This window comes from Prionailurus bengalensis, chromosome C1 (assembly GCF_016509475.1).
Source record: "Prionailurus bengalensis isolate Pbe53 chromosome C1, Fcat_Pben_1.1_paternal_pri, whole genome shotgun sequence".
NCBI classification, from domain to species: domain Eukaryota; kingdom Metazoa; phylum Chordata; class Mammalia; order Carnivora; family Felidae; genus Prionailurus; species Prionailurus bengalensis.
In genome coordinates, this window is record NC_057345.1 from 23,162,281 (window position 1) to 23,181,838 (window position 19,558).

General features: G+C 59.7%; 1 protein-coding gene across 1 annotated transcript; it reads right to left on the reverse strand.

Annotated features, from left to right (window-relative positions):
* Positions 1-2,734: 2,734 nt before the first annotated feature.
* Positions 2,735-19,100, reverse strand: MATN1 (matrilin 1). The gene is made up of 8 exons (XM_043573325.1): positions 18,935-19,100; positions 16,594-16,940; positions 14,317-14,539; positions 13,700-13,825; positions 12,824-13,240; positions 11,875-12,027; positions 10,987-11,096; positions 2,735-2,764 (listed from the first exon to the last, which is right to left on the reverse strand). The coding sequence occupies exons 1-8, from the start codon at positions 19,026-19,028 to the stop codon at positions 2,735-2,737; spliced, it is 1,500 nt and encodes a 499-aa protein (XP_043429260.1). The 5' UTR covers positions 19,029-19,100.
* Positions 19,101-19,558: the final 458 nt, after the last annotated feature.

Here is a 19,558-nt window from a genome sequence, read left to right on the forward strand (position 1 = left end):
CCCTAGCCCTTCTCATGTTCCCCTCCCATTCTCCTGTCCTTCTCAGCAGGTGATCTCACTTCCTCTACCTAAAGAAAATCCAAGTCCCAAAATAGGAACCCCATAAATCCCTGACACCAAATACCCAAATGTTCCGGCCTTCACAAGGCCCTCCTCCTCCCCTTTCTCTTCCTGAAGATGGAGACTGGGTCCCCTCCTGCTGTCTGGGGCCCAGACTGGCTCTGACCAGCCCCTCCCACCCCCAATCAACCCAGGGGAAGAGGAGGATCAGTTTTCATCTCTTTTTCAGTTTATCTATCTATTCAGGTCTCTCTCACCTTACAACAAACATGCACACCTGAACCTGATGTTCCCACTAGCTGTCACCCTCTCTTTCCCCTCACGGTCGTGTGAAGTTCCAAAATCAGCCGTGTAAGCTGGTTGCCTCCCCACACCCACTCTTGAGCCTGCCATAGGCCCCACGCATTCCCCATGGCACTGCCCTTGTCAAGGCCACTCTGACCTTCGAACCTCCAGCCTGCAATGCAGCTACTACCTCCTGACTAGCCTCTTTCCCCCTTCAGCCCTGTCCACACCCACGCCGTGGGCAGAGGGACCTTCAAACCCAAATTTGCTTGTGTTCTTCCCCTGCTCACACCCTGCACAGCAACTGTCACAGTCAAGATGCATCGTAACTCCCCAGCATGGCTCCACTGCCCCTGCCACCATTTACTGCATGCATGGATGGGTGAATGGATGGATGGACGATGGGTGGATGGATGGATGTATGGATGGATGGATGGATGGATGGATAGATGGATGATGAGTGGATAGATGGATGGATGATGGGTGGATGAATGGATGCATGGATGGATGGAGAGATGGATAGATGATGGATGGATGGATGGATGGATGGACGATGGGTGGATGGATGGATGCACGGATGGATGGATAGATGGACGATGGGTGGATTGATAGATGGATGGACGATGGGTGGATGGATGGATGCATGGATGGATGGAGAGATGGATAGATGATGGATGGATGGATGGATGGACGATGGGTGGATAGATAGATGGACAATGGGTGGATGGATGGATGGATGGATGGGTGGATGGGTGGATGGATGGATGATGGATGGATGATGAATAGACAGACAGACAGAAGGATGATGGATGGGTAGACAGATAAGCATATCCGGGATAACACATCTAGCACTCAGCTAGACCACACTCCCCTACCCAGATTTCACAGAACTTGTTCTGCCCAACCAGCAGATCTTCACCCCACTGGAGGACAAACACACACAGGATGAAGCCCTATTGTTCTGCGGACTTGACCAGTCTTTCCTTGTTGCTCCTCACAGCCACACCTCTGTGAGGTAGTTCTCTTGGTCTCAGTCCACAACCAAGGATGTGGTGGCTCCAAGAGTCCATGTCACCGCCCAGCGGGTGGCCCAGCTGGACACACACTCAGACCTGCCTGAGGAGGGCGCCCCTGGTGGAGCTGCTTGTGGGGGGCATGTGGGGCGGGGGGGGGGGTGTGTTCACTGGGTGACAAGCCCTCTTCCCTGACGAAAGCCATCGGTCCCACACCTAGAATGAGCTCCTGGTGATAACAGGGCTACTAATGCTAACTATAATAAAAGCACCCGTGGCCGCCGCCATAGCAGGGCGCTGACCCCACGGCAGGCTCCGGGCCAGCACTCCACCTTTCTCACCTTATTTACCCCTCTCCACAGCCCCGAGAACTGCGTGACATCCCGCGTGACAGAGGAGGCGAGTGGGACACACAGGGGAGCAGTGGCCTGTCCACGACCCCTCAGCCACAGGCGGGGCCAACCCCCCCAGGGATCTCACACCCGGCGCAGGGGCCTCCGGTGTCTCCCAAGCTCCGGTTGATTCTCCGGCCTCTCTGGGCTTTTTACCACCTTCACCCTCTACCTGCACCGTATTGACTCAAGGTTCCCTGCAAATCGGCTCAAAAGAAGCTCCTTTTTCCAATTTGCCTCACCCTGAGCAATAATATCCATGAAATCAAGGGTTTCGTGCATTAATTGCTTGGGGGGTTTTTTCCCTGATACTCATTAAAATAAACACACGACTGGTAAATATAAAACGTTCTTCCGGGCACCGCTAGTCCTCGTCGTCCTGTCTCTGACTCACCCGGAGCAGATGCCCCTCCCTGGGAGGCACCAGGGCTGTTGCCTGAGAGGCCGGGAGGGGCGGGGAGGAGGTGGATCTGGGCGGGTAGACAGGGCGTGGCCTCCCCCAGCCCCGCCCAGGACCGCCGAGGAGTTTCTCCTTCTGCCCGGGAGGCCCCGCCCCTGCCTGCTGCCCCGGCCTGGGCCTCGGCAAAGGGAGCCCCGTGGAGGCTGGAGGGGGCTCGGCTGACCAGGGCCCCATGAGGAAGGGATCAAAAGGCTGCAAAGGCCCCAGTGGCCCCTGAGAATGGGATGCACCTGGGGGTGCTCACCACACGCGCTCCCCACCAGTCCTGGCTCCTGGAGGAAGCCCCAGGCTCGGGACAGAATTCCTGGCTCTGCCCCGCCCACAGGAGAGAGGCTGGGCGGTGCTTGCTGTCCAGCGGCCAAGGGCTCCTGCCAGGAATGAAGGCAGGAAACTGCAAGGGAAAATCTGATACCAAGAAGGAGGGAAGTTTCTTCCCAAGTTGTGGCCACATGCCCGAACAGCAATGCGTGCCAACCGTGGCCTGAGCGGGGCAGGAAGGAGGGAGGTCCAGGTGCAAGTGGAGGCTAGCCCTCGTCGTAGGGGGCGTAGCCAAGCTGGAAGGGGTCCAAGAGGCAGAACCAGCAAGGCCGGACCCCAACCCTATGGACCTCAAAGAGCACTTAAGACACCAAAGGGGTCTCCCCTGGAGGAAGGAAGACGGGCATCTGAGAAAGGACGGCGCTGTCATAGCTGCTCGGTGGCTGGAGCGCAGGGGCCCCTCACGTGGACCAAGTAAGACAGCATGCGGGCTGGTCTGAGCGGCCAGCAATGCAGGGGCTCCGGACTTAAGGACTCGCCAAGGTCACACAGGCCCGGGTGTGGAGCTGCTGCTCACACCCGGGTCTGGGCACAGGCTGTCCCCCTGCAGACCCCACGCTCCCTGTCACCATCACTGTCACCAAGTAGGACAGACACTCGCACTTTGCAGGAGGGGACAGACAGGAAGGAGCCACTTCAGGCCCTGAGGACCTGAAGGGGCCACGGCAGAGGACACGTTCTGACCTGTTGGGAGGTTTGCCACGAGGGAGGAGAGGACAGCTCTTGATCTGGAGGAGGTGCTGTCTCCTCCTCGAAACCCCGGTGGGAGACCTGTGGCCGGGGGGTCACCTGGGCCCAAACCCCGGCAAAGATGGGGTTACGTCCTGAGCCCCGACAACAACTCGTCCTGCCCCAGGTGCCTCGTTTCAGGCTGCACGCCCCAGAGAGGTGGGAAACGTTGTCCCCATTTCCTAGGTGAGCAAACTGAGACCCAGAGGGGCAGTCAGGTGCCCCAAGTCACACAGCACATCAGGGAGGGTCCCGGGACTCTCCCCCAGCCCTTTTGACTGTGGACTTCATGTTCTATCCAGGGTGCCCGAGAAGCCTTTTTAGGGCCCCTCAGTCATGTCTGCTTCGGGGTCTCTAATACCCCCTCCCCCACTCAGGCTGCAGTTATCTTTGCTTAAAGACTCTGATACCCTGACTTAGGGACAAAAGGCTTGGCCATTGCCAGTAGGAACAAGAGAGAGGAGGGGAGCAGGAAGATGCCCCTGGGGTGCTCCTACCTAGTCCCCCACCCCGTCCCCCACATTCGGGTCTGAGCGGCCACCCCTCGCCCAGGAGAGCCCCAGACGGGCCCCGGGAGAGATGCATCCAGCCCAGGCCCTTCACAAGGCATCTCAGGGCAAGGGATAGCCGAGCACGGCCAGCTGCAGTGGGGAGAGAACCACCGGCTCCAAGAAACCCCCCTACCCATGCTCGGCCCCCGGGGGACAGGTTGCTGCTTCCTTGAGGGTGTCTCTGTGAGTGGAGGGTGGGGCGGTTTAGAGGGGTTGATCGTGGGCTACTGAGTGCCACAAGTGACAGGAACTAGCCCGGCTCGCTGTGACTGCTGCCGAACCCCATCCCCGCCCCTGCCGCCAGGCCGGCCATCCCATTCCTGGGCTCATGCTGCCATCCTGTGGCCAGATTCCTCCATAGCAGCCCCAGGCCACTAAGATCCCTCAACTCTAAGATCCAAGGCAGTTCTTGAGATCAGCTTACCCAGTGCCGGGGGTCCATTTCACAGATGGAGAAACTGGATCACCCAGGTAGCAGCAGCAAAGGGAGAGTGAAGATAGCAGGAAATTTGGATTCCAACGGGCCCTGGCAACAGCCAAACCATCTAGGTTCTAGTGTGTCCAACTAAGTTTGAAATTCATCTTGGGGACAATAGGGAGCAAGAGAAGGTCCTTGAGCAGGCGTGTGACCTGATCAGATGTGCACTGCAGGACCATCACTCCGGTGTCTGTGTGCAGAATGGACTAAAGAACAAGGTAGGGAAGCCAGTTAACCTCCACGGTCCCAACCAGTACAGAAAGGGCTAGAACCCCCTCTCATCATAGTGAGTTTGAACCTCGGAAAGAGTCCTGCCTTTGGAGCCAGAGATTCCAGGGTTCAAACCCCAGCCCTGCTGCTTACTGGCTGTGTGGCACTTTACCTCTGGCAGCCTTGGTTTCTCCGTTTGTAAAACAAATTTATTCAAGAGACCACTGGGAAGTTTGAATTCAAAATTGTGTGTATAACAGCTCGCACCTAGTGGACGATGGAAAAAAGGTAACTCAGTGGGGGACCTACATCTGATTCTGACCCCAGGAGCAGAGATGGCCCCTTCCACATCAACAAACCATCCTGCGAACGGAGCTCCCGTGACCGTGACCCAGCCGCCCAGCTCCGGAGGAGGGGGGCCCACACCCAGGCAGCAGGCAGCCTCCGGGCAGCTCCTATCTCCTCTCATATTAATTGCATTTGCAGCTGGAACAGATGGGGTGCTGGGACTCCCCCCCCCCACCACCACCATCATTTTTCACAGAGCATTGATCCAGGAGAAAATCATGTAATTAAAAGAGAAGAAATGTAAAACAATCCCCTTAGCGGACTGTGCCGTCTTCCCTCCCTTGTAAATCCGTTAATGAACTGTAATTGCAAAGACAAACCCCTTATTGAAATCTGGTAACCAATTCACTGTGGGGCCAAGGGACTCCCATTGTAATCCAAGACCTGGGGAAAGACAGGAATGAAAAAAAAAAATCCTAATTAGGTTGGTCCTGTTTATCTATACAGAAATCAACACAACAAAAATATCGGTTACAAAGTAACTTGCCATCTGCCAATAGACTGTGGGTGCCTTGGGGAGACCCTGGTTTTCTTTCTTTCTGTGACTTGTTTATAACCTTCTGTTAATCAAACTGAGAACAGGGAAAGATGTGGGGATTACATGGAGAGCGTGGGTGGCGTGGGGACTTGAAGCGGACGTGGGGAGAATTGAGAGGAGTTTGGCAGGAGTTTGGGGCGGGAAGACCCCAAGATCCCAGCCCCTGCCCAGCGGCATGGTCCCGTGAGAGCTGGCTCCCCCATTCAGATTGTTCTGGCCACGGTGATTGTTCAATCGTGGCCACGGTGGTGGTTCGAGGGAGGGCACAGGACTCAATGTGAGCCTGAAGTCTGAACTCAGAGCTGGCCAGGTATGAGTCTGGGCTGTGGGGGCATCTTGAGAGCAGGGACTGGCTGGACATGAGGCGGCTGGTGTGGAGACCGGAGTCAAGGGTGCGGAGAGCCGGCGGCCTGATGACATCGCGGAGCCCAGCCCCTCCGCCAGCACCTTCCGTCACGGGGTCCCATCAACTCCCTTCTTGCGCTAAAGCTGGTTGGTGTGGTGTTTCTGTCACTTGGAACCCAGAGCCCTAACTCAGCGCATTCGGACCCACGGTGCCTGTGGTCCAGTCTCTGGGGGGTTGACCTGACCTGCTTCTCCCGCCAGCCACCCTGGGACTCTCCCTTCTGCCGTGGGATGCCTTGAGCAGGACTGTTGGAAGCAGAAAGCAGCCCTCTCCCACTCCAAAATGGGCGAATTCTGGGCACATAGCCCCCTCCGGGTAAGTGCCTCTTGGAAAATCCTAAGGCTCAGCCCCAGAGGCCCCAAATCTCCCCAGCCCACCTCGGCTCAGCCTGGACGGAAGCCTGAGCCAGGCCTGACCCGGCACAAGGCCAACCACAGCCTCGGGTCTGTCAGTTCTAGCCTCTGGGTTCTGATCAGTCTCCCTGTGCCAACACCTTCTCCAACCCCCAGCAGGGTTGGCGGGGCATTCACTCCGTGCCTGGCTCCCACCAGCCCCTCTGTGGGGGTCCAAACCCGCCCCCCTTTCCCTTGGGCCCCCTGGGGCCAGGCTCCTCTGGGGCCAGGCCCACCTTCTGCCGAGCTGTGGCCTGCTGACCACTGAGAGGATGACCGAGGAAGATATTGGCCACTGGGATCTGCTGAGCACCTACTATGTGCCCAGGGCTTAACATTCCCTGTCCCGGGCAGCAAAGCTAAGTTCACCTTGCTCTCAAGAAAGGCCCCTTGATAAGGCACACTAAGTCCTCAGCCGGCTACCACAGTCGGATTCCCCGGGAGGCTTTCTGTCCAGTGTCTGCCTGCCTCTCTAGACTGGGAGCATCACGAGGCCAGAGATCATCGGGCATTTTCTATTTTATCCTGAGTGCCTGGTCCATGCTCTGTCCTTTGGCGATGCTCAGTAAATGGGGAGGGAAGGAGGGGAGGAAGGAAAGAGGAAGGAGGGCAGGCTAAGACCGGAACTGCCCTTAGGGCCCCGCAACCTGACTTCACCATCCCTGCGCCTCCCTCCCCAAGTCACAGGCCCCTTTTCAGCACCACCTCCCTCCACACGCCCCTCACTTCCGGATTTCCCCTGCAGGCACAGCCCACAGATCCCTGCAAAGCCACCTCTCCCGGGGAGCCCCGCAGGGCTGGCCACCACTACGCCAAGCCCTCCGTCTGAGAGCCCTCAGCACGACCACTTGTGAGGAGGGTGCCGTTGCCCTGTTTACTGGTGAGGAAGCTGAAGTCAGAAAATGAAGGAGTCTGTTCCAGGCAAGGAGCCTTGGGGACTCACACCAGGACCGTTGACCCCAAAGACGGAGCCACTAAGCCCTCCGCTGTCGCTTCCCCATGGGGCGGTTCCTGGAGGCTCCGAGACCGATGCTTGGTCTCTGCCAGGGCAGACAGGTGCCGGGGCGCTCCTCTGTCTTGTCTGACTTCATCAAGGAAGCGTTGACAGCTTTTGGTCCTTGAGTGACACCATTCGTCCCTTTGGAGAGTCTCCTGGTTTACTCTTGGTTTCTGGATCATCTCTCCGTGTAACGGATGAGGAGCTAAGGCTCACGGGGAGATGGGACGGCTTGTCCAGGCTCATACAGGGAGAAATACCGTGAGGCTGGAATGTCAGCCCAGGAGCGCAGGGACTGGTCTCTGTTTCTGGGCTCCGTTCTACCCCTGGGGCCTGGAAGAGGGCCTGGTGTGGGGGCTGGGCAATCGCTTGCTGCAGAACTAAAGGAGGGAGCCGGCTGGCTGTCCCCAGGGCCTTGCAGGCTCACCCCACCCTCCACACCTCACCTCCCTGAGCCCTGGAGCACTCAGGCCAGAGGCAAGGCTGTCCTTGTCTTTGCCCCCTGGCGGAGCTGGAGGATGGGTACCCATTAATGTGACACAGCTGGGCCAGAGCCATCGTGTGCGCTCTGGGGCCGTCTCCCAGCAGGGAACGGGTGTCCCAGGTGGCACCACCACCGGAGGCCAAGTGGCTGCAGTGTTTTGTGGAACACGGGTGCCAGATGGGAACAAGGCAGGTGCTCGGGACCTGGCAGGTTTGGATGTGTCCCTGAGGCCAGGGAACCACCCGCTGGAGGCACTCTGGATGCAAGGGGTGGGTGGGCACTGTTCTGGGTGCTCTCCATGCATCTTCTCATTTCCACCTTGCAGCGTCCGCGAGGCGACACCAGCATCCTTCTCCTTGGATGTGGACGGGGGACCCAGAGGGGCGAAGGGCCCTGCCAAGTTGCCAGGCAGCTGAGGCACAGGCCCAGAGCCCAGGGTGGTTCTGGAACTGAAGAGTGAGCACAGGACACCAAGGCCACCCCGTGGGTAGGAGACAGAGGTGAATGATCAGCTGAGTCAGGCCTCTCTCGCATTGCATGGAACAGAAACGGGCTCAGCCGTGTCTAACGTTGATGAGAGGGTTTCCTGGGTGTCCTGTGAATAGCCAAGGCAGGGAATGGAGCCCGAGGAGGGCGCCAGAGAATGCGACCCTGCTATGCATTGCAGGTGGCCACAAATTCTTCCCTGCTCTCTCCCCATGGAGAAATGGCATGTGCCTCCCCCCGCCCCCCTGCATTTGGGCTGGCCTGAAACTGCTTCGATCAAAAAAGTGCTGGTGGCTCAGTCAGTTGAGCGTCTGACTTCGGCTCAGGGCATGATCTCACAGTTTGTGAGTTCGAACCCTGCATCGGGCTCTGTGCTGACAGCTCGGAGCCTGGAGCCTGCTTTGGATTCTGTGTCTCCCACTCCGCCCCTCCCGTGCTCACTCTCTCTCTCTCTCTCTCTCTCTCAAAAATAAATAAACATTAAAAAAAAAAGTGCCTCCAAAGTCACACAGTGCCAAAGTGGGGCCATAAACCTAAAAAGCTTTTGGAAGCCCTGAGCTGCCACGTAAGAAGCCGCGTTCCCCTGCTGGAGAGCCTATGGGCGAAGGCAAGGCCCTGAGACTACGTGGAGAGAGACCGAGAGAGAGGCCCAGCCTCGCAGCTGGGCCTCCCCGGGCAGCGGTCACGCGAGTGGGCCCGGCACAGGTGAGCGGGCCGTGCTGGAGGCCGCAGCCTGGTCGAGACCCAAAGGGGGGTGGCCCCAGTCACCACCAGGGGGAGCAGGAGAACCACCCAGCTGAGCCCAGCCAACCCACAGGACCACGCCAATAGCAGGTGGTCGTAAGCCACTAAGTGTTGGGGGTGTGGTGGTGTAGCTCTGCCTGCTTGAACCGCCTCTCAGGAAGACCACTCAGGACGGCCTGAGTCTCATAAGGGCCTTTTACGTGCTCTCAAGTGTGAATCAAGCAGTAACACCAAAATTGGGCCATTGCACAGGAATGGGTCCCGAAAGTCACCCAAGCTCCCCCTCTGGGAGACAAGGGGTTGAGATTGCATGGGGTGGGGGATGGAGCATGGCTCCAGAGGGACCTGGGAGAGGCCGACAGATCCGGGCAGGGCTGTAGGGGCACGTGGAAGAGGGGAGTCTTTCTCCTGTGCTGTCCCTGAGGCGGGGGGGTCACTGCCCATGCTGGGGATGGAGGCAAAGCTGTTGAAGTACAAGGAGACCCCGAAGAGGACTCCAACATGGGTGTGGGGGGGTCAGGGGGCACCCAGGGCCAGCCCAGGCGCAGCTGGGACCCTCCGCCATCTCTAACTCACACACAGACACACACACACACACACACACACACACACACTCAGCCCATGGGCTCCTGGTACAACCTAAACCCACTCTTTCTCCAGCGCCCTGAGGGTGACAGGGCGCTCTACTCAACTGTAAGTCCCTGAGGGGCAGGGACTGTGACTGTCTCCCAGGCCCCCATCTCCCCACTGCCTGACATGGGCATGTGCTGTGTTTGCGGTCTGAATGAATGAATGAATGAACCCATCTGGTGCCATCATTCTTCTTTCTCTTTGATGTCTTGCAGTCCTAGATTCAAGTCCTATCTCTCCAACTGACGCTCGGCTGACCCCTTCCCAGTGACACAGCTTTCCCATCTGTGCCACGGGGGTGACTCAAGTCCGTTCCGGGCAGGGCTGCTGGAGGAGGAAGCGAGACCCTGTGCGGGCAGGACGAACACGGCCGCCTCCACCACTGTGACCGCCACGGTGGCCACCCCGCAATGCCCCCCCCTCACCCGGCCACCCTCGCCACTCCTTTGTCCCGCTCCCCAAATGACCACGCCACCCCTGGCCTCGTTCAGGGCTTAACTTAAGTCATATTTAATTGTTCTTCAGGAGGGAGTCGAAAACTCAGAAAAGAGATTCACAGCACTCGCAGTCAAGAAAGGGTTAACTAAAAAAAATAGGAATATATTAAGCTTTGGATTGGAAAAACAAAAAATGCAAACCCAGTCCCTCTCACACTCACCCCTGTGTCCTCGATCATAACACACACGCATCCCTGCTCCAGATACACACCCGCCCTCAGGTGCACACACACACACACACACACACACACCCAGCAGGGCTGGTGGAGGAGGGGGAGGCCTGGTGCCCTCAGGGCCTGTCCCTCCCCAAACCCCCTCACTGAAACAGCAAAGCTAAACTAAACCCGGGCTCTAGGGACACACGCAGGACTCCGCGGGCTGTGCTTGGGGTGGGCGGGGGGGGGGGGCAGACACAGAGGCCGTGGCGGGGACAGGCAGCCTTAGACGACTCTGTTCTCCAGGACGGCCAGCCGCTTACTCACAGCTTCCAGTGGACTCGCGGTTAAGGAGAGACACAGGCTGACCAGCGCGGGGTAGTGACACGGCTGTGGTGTCTACACTCGGGACCCCGCTTCCTGTAGCTTTAGGCCTACCGGGCCCCCCACCCGGGATCCCACCTCACCCTGACCGAGCAGGGGGAGCTGTTCCCGGCCTGGCCCTATCTGAGCCGAGACCGGTGGTAGTCATGTCACAGTAAACCTGAGAAATGGGGAGTCCCCGAGTACCATGCTTTCCCCAGGAAGGCTAGGACTCTGTATGCATGTCTAGTCTCCAGAGCTTGGTTTCTGCCTCAGTTTCTCTGTTGACCTTCTAGGAGCCTCTGCTTCCGACAGGAGCCATCCCAAAGCTGGTGCCGGCCCGTCTGGCCAGAGTCCAGCCCAGCTCCAGAAGGAGGCAGGCAAGGCGGAGCCACCGCCACCACCCCTCACACAGGGGCGAGGCCCCCTCTCCCCTCCCCGCCCCCCTGCCCCCTGCAGTGGCCTCTGGGAAAGGATATGTTTCCTGGTCAGGGCCTGCAGCAACCCCTCCACCGTGGTCTGGAATTTCACAAGGGACTCGCAGGCACACGGGTCTTCCTCTGGAGTGGACGGGAAGTAGGGGGAGAGAAGAGGGGGGTGGTGAGTGGTGGCGAGGCAGGGGGGCGCAGGGCAGACACGACCCAGGGCCAGGACAAGGGAGTCTTGGGGGAGTGTGGGCTCCGAGAGATCTGAGAAGACAGAGAGGCGTGTAGGGTTCTGAGGCCGAACTCCCAGGAGTGACCCTGAACGTCTCCCCAATCCCTCAGAGCCCCGAGGAAAACCTCCAACAATAACACCTACTACGTGCTGGTCACCTACTACGTGCAAGACACTGCCCCTGGGAGCCTCTATATCCCCTTGGCGACTTCGCCCAACACTTGAGGTTTGAAAGCATGAGTCCCATTTCACAAACGAAGAACCCGGGAAGTGAAACAACTTGTCCATGGCCCAACAGCTAGCTAGAGTCAGAGCAAACATGGAAACCCAGGCAGGTCTGGCTCTGGAAACCATATCCTCTACCATGGGAGGATCAGAGGAGGTAGTAGGCTTCAACTCCTAGCTCCTCTGGTTATTCACGATTGCCCGCCGCCCCCCCTCCCCCGGGCTTGGCTTTCCTGTCCGTCAAATGGGGGTGATCATATCCTACCAAGTAGGACCAAAATATGTCTGCTGGTTGCCGAAGTGAGACTGACCAGCCTTCCTCGTGGTCCTGCCAATTCTTGGTGCCCCCCCCCCCCCCGGCCCCTGCTGTAGCCGGTTCCAGGATGGCTCCACGATCTCCCCCTGGGCGCCCCGCCCCCCGCCCCGACCATCAGTGCCATCTCCGGCCTCACTAACCCACACAGATCTTCTTCTGCAACTTCTTGCCGATCTGGTCGATGGTCTTGAAGTCAGCCGTGTAGAAGTAGTGTTCGGCCACGGGCTCTGAGGCGATTTCCCTCAGCTCGTCCTCCACGGCATTGCCCACACCCACAGCAAACATCTTAAAGCCTGCCGAGAGGAACAGGATGAGTGACAGCGGCCATGGGGGACGGGGCAGCCACGGCTGAGCCTGCTGGGGAATGCCCGCGCAATCAACACAGACACCTCCTGGCGGCAGCTTCTGGAATTGCAGGCCCAGAGGCCGGTAGGAATTGCGGGACAAAGACAGCATCCGTTGAGATTCTGCTACCTGTCAGACCTGCACTGATTCCCTGTACTGGGAGCTTTATAAGTGCATACGCCCCACAAGTGTCCACCTGGTGGCTATTATCACTCTCATTAAATCGGCGATAAAACTGAGACTCAGGCTTGTCCCAAAGTGGGGCTACCTTCCAACAGTTGGTGTGTCCTTGGGAACATTCAGCTGGAAAATTTCCCAGCCCCACCTACATAAGGACCATCAGAACCAGATGCTTGCTTTTCTGGGGCCTCCGTTTTCTCATCAGTATAAGAAAGAGGTAGGGGCGCCTGGGTGGCTCGGTGGGTTAAGCGTCCGACTTCGGCTCGGGTCATGACCTCGCGGTTTGTGAGTTCGAGCCCCACGTCAGGCTCTGTGCTGACAGCTCGGATTCTGTCTCCCTCTCTCTCTGCCCCACCCCCACTCACACTCTCTCTCTCTCTCTGTCTCTCAAAAATGAATAAACTTTAAAAAAAGAAAGAAAGAAACAGTTGGGTAAACCGATCCCCCCTCATTCACGTTGAACCTGGGTTGAGGGCAGCGAGCAGAACAGACAAACTACAGTCGAGCTGTTCCATATTTGTCCTCCTGGCCATCAGTGGTGTTCAGGGTCCAGGCAGCACCTACCAAGGTCCTTGGCCTTCTTGGCAGCATCATTAATGTAGTCCTGGCTCCGGCCATCAGTGAAGACGATGCCCACCTTCTGGGCACCGGGCCTCGCCCCGCTGGACACGGTGAAGGAATTGTCAACGAGGTACTTGAGGGCAGCCCCGGTCATGGTGCCCTTCTCCATGTAAGACATGTTCCGCACAGCTGCCTTAATGTCCTTCTTCGTGTGGAAGCGGCCCAGCGGGAACTCCTGGCGGACAGAGCTGGAGTACTGCACCAGCCCCACTTGGGCCAGTTTGTCCGACACGTCCAGCGTGTCCACGATCTGATTGATGAACTTCTTCACCAGCTCAAAGTTCTCCGGCCGCACGCTTTTGGATCCATCGATGAGAAAGACCAAGTCAGTGGCTGAACTGCCACCACGGCCGTTGCATACTGGGAAGGGCAGAAAGGAGAGGAGGCGAAGCTTAGGGACCGCTTGTTCCTGCCAACCGCTGGGTCGGGTACCCCTCACACACCAAGCTCTGCCCCGAGCATTATCCTGTCCCATCACGTCCTCAGAACTCCCTGTAGAAAGCCAAGGCTCCTGGCCTCGTCTCACGTAGCATTGCAAACTGCAGCTCCAAAAGTCGCGGCACCAAGATTTGAACTCAAGACTCTGTAACTCTTTCTACCATTACTAAACCCGCCACCCACCGCGACAGAAAGAGGGCCACAGTCAGAAGATAACTTTCTGCAGACGCCAAGTTCTAGAAGGCATCGCTCGCCTTCGCAGATTGGTCCAGGAACAAAGGGCAGAGAGGAGGCTCCGAGGGGCTACCTAGAGGGTGGCCAAGCCCCAGCCCCTCACCTCCCCACCCTCCCCCGGGGCTTGCCTGCCTCCAGCCCACTGACCGTTGCAGGTCTTGCCATCACTGTTCAAGGTGAAGCCCTCCCGACAGGCGCAGGTGTAGGAGCCCGGGGAGCTGAGGCACACCTGCTCACAGTCGTGGTCTCCTGTGACACACAGGTCTGACACCACTGTGGGGACAGGAGGAGACTCAGAATCTCATAGTCACAGGGCCTTGGACATCTCGGCCAGGATGGCCCTTCACACACCCAGAGAAACTGAGGCCCCCCAACTAGGTGAGGTCCAAGTCCCAGGCCCTCCGTCCAGGACCCGAACCACTGGCCGCCCCTATGCGGACTCTCTGAGCCCCGTCTGGTCCAGCCCCTCCCCTATTGACTCTCCAGCCACGCCCCCACGCCGCCCCGCCCCCTGCCCTGGCTGCCCAGACGCTCAGCCTTGGCTCTGTCCATCCCCATCCGACCCCTCCCTGACCCGCCCCCCGACCTGGACTCAATCCCGCTGTCCAGCCCCTCCCCGATGCTCTTAGCCACGCCCATGTCCCATCCAGCCACGCCCCCGTTATGTCCCCGCCTCCACACCCCCATCCCTGCCCCACCCCTTGCTTCCCCGGAAGCCCCCTATCTTCGTCCAGCCCCGTCCAGCCCCTCCCAGCCCCGCGCACCGCAGAAGGCCTCCTGGAACTTCTTGGACAGCTTTTCGATGACGCTGTAGCTCTCCACGTAGTCGACGTGCTCGTCCTGCGGCTCGCTGGCGATCTGCCGCAGCGTGGCCTTGTCCACGCGGCCCACGCCGATGGCGAACAGCTCAATACCGCTGGCCCGGGCCCGTGCAGACACGTCCCGCACGCTGTCCTGGGGCCTCCCGTCCGTCACCACGATGACCACCTGCGACACGCAAGGCGCGTGAGAGGTCTTCCTCCCGCCCTGGGCTGGGCTGGGCCCTCCAGTAAGCCCCCGAGATCACTAGCAGAGGAGGACACAGAGGCCCCAGAAGCCTGCGCAGCCTTGCCCAGGTCACACAGCTAGTCTACTGCAGATGGGTCTGACTCCCCGCCACGGTCTTGCCCCAGGGAGGAGGACCTGGCTAGCAGAAGAGGAGAGAGGTTTCCTCTGACTGGAAGACCCGGCTGAGGTGTTCTCCCCTCTGACTGGGGCCTCTGGATCTCTCTCCCTTCAGGCAGACACCTCTGTGATCATCTGAGGGCAGGACCCTACCTCCGTCCTCAGACTGGGACCTCTTAAGAACCCTGCAGTTGAAGTGTGCCCGACACCATGCAGTTCTGCCCGTTGGCCACCAGAGGGCGAGCGAGGCTAGCGAACGGCGGCTCGGCCTCCAGTCTGGCCATCTTTCCCCTCTAGGCCCTGGGAAGGGGCCTTTTCTCCCTCCGTCCCCCAGGATGCTACCTGCCCTTTCCGTGGGGGAAAGCACTGTCTGCTCCCCTCCCACAACGCTCCTCTGTTTGTACCCTGGGAAGGGAGACAGAGGGGACTCTGGGGCCGGTCCCAGTCCTGGCCACCCCCAACTCTGCTCCAGTCTGGAGCCCGGAATCCAGCTCTGCCGGCTGCTTCTCTGCTTCTGACCTGGGCCTGCTTCTGATTCCCGGGTCCCCACCCTTGGCCCCGGGGCCCGAACCCCTGGCCTGTAGTGTGGTGGTTAAGGCAGGCCTGGGCTGGAAATGCAACTCACCTTCCCGGTGAGATGATTCATGGTAAGAAGCCAGGAAGGGGAACTATTATTTTCCGTATCCCTCCCGTGGACCCCCTGGGGAGTGGTCTCGAACCATCCCTTCCCCCAGAGGCCTAGACTCACCTAGCTATGACCGTCCACCACCCCAGCCTGTCCCATTCCCCCCGCCCCCCATCAGTCCAGCCTTGCGACCGTGAACCCACCTTGTCGGGGCTTCCCACTGGTGAATTCCAGGCTGGCCACCCACTCACCCAGACCCAATGAACTCTCCCCCCCCCCCCCCCGCTTGTCCACCCCGGGCTGACACCGTTCACTAGAGGTGTGACAGCCACAGATGTCACCACCATCCCCTTCACCACGTCTCTCCATCAGGATCACCCCAGGCCACCACATCCTCCCAGCGATCGTGACCGTCAACTTCCTGTCAGAGTTTGTAAATGGCCCTCATGAGGTATGACCAACAGGCCGCCTCATAGACCAGCTCTTTGAGGCCTGTCACGGCCGGGATTACACGCTGTTGTCTGTAAACATTCCTACCTCTTATTAACTGGGCAGGATGCTTAAGCCCCCCCCCCCCCCGCCCCCATGCCTCAGTGTCCTCATCTGTAAAAATGAGGACCCGCCCCCAAGCAGGACTGCATTCACTCGGCACTCATATGTCAGGCGTGTGCTCCATGGGGATAAGAAGTACATTCCCTGGAGCTGGGGGCCTGGGCAGATAAGCGGTGACTCCTTGGGGCCATCGAGGGCTCTCAAAGGGAGGCACGGGAGCCTGTGGGAGGAGAGAACACCTGACCGGCCTCACAGGCCCCGGACTGAGCCCTGGAAAGTTACGCCGTGGGCACCAGGTCCGTGCAGCCCCTCCACACACCCTGCTCAGAGCCCTTCCTGACGTCAGCTTGTGGCACGTCATGTCATTTTTCTGAACCCCTGCCCTCGAAGGCTTTGAATAAAAAAATAAGCTGGGGTGCCTGGGTGGCTCAGTCGGTTAAGCATCTGACTCTTGATCTCGGCTCCAGTCATGATCTCATAGTTCGCGGGACAGCAAAACTGCGATAATCAAGTGCTCGCCAGATCGGGGTCTTAGGGTCAGACGGTGGATAGAGTGGGTTCAAATCTCAGCTCCGCCACTTAGCTTAGGCGGGTCTAATCCACAACCGTAAGAAAGCCAGCCCGTCAGGTGCTCTGAGAATCACGCAGGTGACGCTCTCAGCACACAACAAGACGCCGGCGAGGAGAGGCGGGCACGTACCTTGCTGATGTCGGGGGACCTGGCACGGCCCCCCTCGGCGTCGCTGAAGGCTTTGGTGATGGCGAACTGGATGGCCAGACCGGTCATGGTCCCCGTGGACAGCGGCCGGATGCCCCGAACGGCCCGCAGCAGCGCGGCCTTGGAGCCGTGGGCCCGCAGGGGGAACTCCTGCTTCACGGCGCTGGCGTAGTTGACCACGCCCACCCGGGTAGCGTTGGGCCCCACATCCAGCGACTCGATGACCTGGGACAAGAACACCTTCACCTTCTCGAACTCCACGGGCCTCACGCTGCGCGAGCTGTCCACCACAAATACCAGGTCGGCGGGCCGGGTCCGGCAGAGGTGCCCTGCGAGGGGGCAGGAGGGGGGAGGCAGAGGGCAGGGGGTTGAGGTCGGGGGCTACTTCGACCGAGACTCGAGGCCTTAAGCAGTGTAGACTGAACCTGGGCCAGCCTTCTGTCAGCGTGTGGACGGCCCCGGCAGGCCATTTGCCAAAGGCCCCACCGTTCAGCCCCGTGGGAAAGACAGAGGCTCAGATCTCGGCCTGGGGAACTCACTTCCCCTGCCTGAGCTCAGTTTCCTCTGTACAATGAGTCTGTACACTGAGCTGACAATCCCCTCTTTACAGGATCCTTCGGGGGCCCAAGCAGGAGTGCGTTTAGGGCACGAAGCAGGTGTCCAGCGGGGAGCAAAGTAGAAGGCAGCCTTTAAATTGTTGCAAAATTTTTCAATGTTTATTTATATTTGAGAGAGAGAGAGAGAGAGAGAGAGAAACCGTGCACAAGTGGGGGAGGAGCGGAGAGAGAGGGAGACACAGAATCCGAAACAGGCTCCAGGCTCCGAGCTGCCAGCACAGAGCTGGATGCAGGGCTCGAACCCACGAACCGTGAGATCATGACCTGAGCCGAAGTCAGATGTTCGACCGCCGGAGCCACCCAGGCGCCCCAAGAAGACAGACTTTAAATCATGCTTCTCAGGTTTCAGCCCAAGGTGGCTGCCATAGCAAGGGCAGCATTTCTCCCGGCAAGGGAGTGGGGAGGGCACAGCCCCAGGGCAGGGGGGGGGGGGTGGCATGGGCAGCACAGTGCCCATGAGCTTGGCCTCTTTCATCTCAGCATCAAAGTCAGTCACCGAAGTGGACCCAGCTTCCCTCAGCCCCGGAACCTTCTGGCTGGTGTCCCTGGGCAGGGGATAGGGCAGGGTTTCCTCGTGGCCATCTTGGCAGCCTGACCAGGTGGGCTCCTGAGACCTATCCCCAGAGAGGCAGGTCTTCCCAGACACCCCAGGAGGCAGCAGCATGGCTGGAACGAGGCAGATCAGGGTTCGAATCCCAGCTTAGCCGTTCTGCAGCCCTGAGCAGCTCACTACACCTTTAGGGGCCTTGTCCGGGGGGAGGTGGGGGGAGAATAAGGCTCGCTGTTTAATGCTGTCACGGGCCTGGGCCTGCAGCTGGGCAAGTCTCAGTACAAAGGCCCTTCCCTCTGCGCCCCAGAACTGAGCAGAGCTGCTCCCCGGTGAGGGGGCAGGAAGGATCGAGAAAAAAAAGGTCTGCTGGGCCGTCCCAGCCCCCCAGCCACAACGCCCTAGGTATCAGAGTTCCTTGAGGTACCTTAGAAATGACCTTGCAGACTCTTCCTGGTCCCCACTAGTTAAGGCTACAGATGGGTAAACTGAGGCCCAGAGAGGGTGAGGGAATTAGCCACACCCCAGAGTAGAGGATCAGGTGCCAGGAGGCTCTGGGGCTATCTCACTATGTGGTCTCAGACAGGTCCTCCCTTGTCCGGCCTCAGTTTCCCCACCTGTGCAGGACGAGTTAGGCGTTCCAGGATTCAGTGCCCAGGGCTAAAGCTCTGGGAATGGAACAGCAGGTAGGACCCCACCCCGAGACATGCTAGAAGGGCTGGAGAAGGGAGCATGGAGCCCTGGCCACCCCAGAGCGGCACTCGGCGGAGCCGTGGGCGCAGCCCCAGGCTCGGTGCGGCTCCAGACGTCAGCTGGCTCTCGGTGTAGCCTCTGTCCTCGGGGAGACTGGCCTTTGCACCATGCATGGTCCCTGAGGGCGGCCTGGGAGCTGAGACGCCCCAACGAACGCTCTCAGGCCGCAGAGAGAGGTCCCACTCGCGTCCCCCAACAGAGCCGACTGAGGGTCACCCCTGTCCTGACCCTTGTGAATGTCACCATTGCTGTCTGCTCCTGTGCCAGCCTCCGGCTACCCCTGCCTCCCTGCCCCCCGACCCCAGCGCACCCTGGATCCCGTTTAACCTCTGCTCATCTCAGTGCCCAGCCGCACCCCCCACAGGCTGTCGGCCAGTGTGGCCCAGCTCACAGGGACCCCCCTCACCTCTGGACTGGGGGGCGAGGCCCAGCGTGCACGGGGCCTGGAGCCACAGCAGGAGGCCACACAGCACGAGGCTGGTGCCCGAGATGGCCCTCATGGTTCTGGCAGCGAGGGCGGCAGCCGGCACAGTGGTGGGGGCCGCTGGGGTCCAGGTCTTATCAACCTCTCTGCCCAGCCTCCCAGCCAGGCGGCCCCCCACTGGCGTGGGGGTGGCTGCCCGGGCCCCTAGCCCCTTTGGGGGGCGGGGCCGGGGCTGAATGGAGGTGTGTGTGCCCAGAGAGGGAGGGAGACGCCTGGCCTGGGCTCAAGAGGCCCCTCCGACCACAAGGGCTCCTTTGCCTGCCTGCCGAAGGAACTAGAATGGCAGCTGGAACTCAGGAAATCTCAGGTGGGCGGAGGGCGGCTCCTCCACGGGGCCGGAGCCTGCACAGACCCAAAGCCGCCCCTCTGAGCCCGGGGAAGCCTGAGACCCGGGCCCTGCCCTGCACCCTCAGCCCCCGCCCCCGTCCTCTCACCTGCCCCCGCTTCCAGCACCCTTCCCCTGCACCGCCTCGGCTCTCCCCTGCCTCTCCGCGCACTCCCTGCTCTGCAGGGACAACCGGCTTCTCAGAGCTCCGCTCCGGGCCT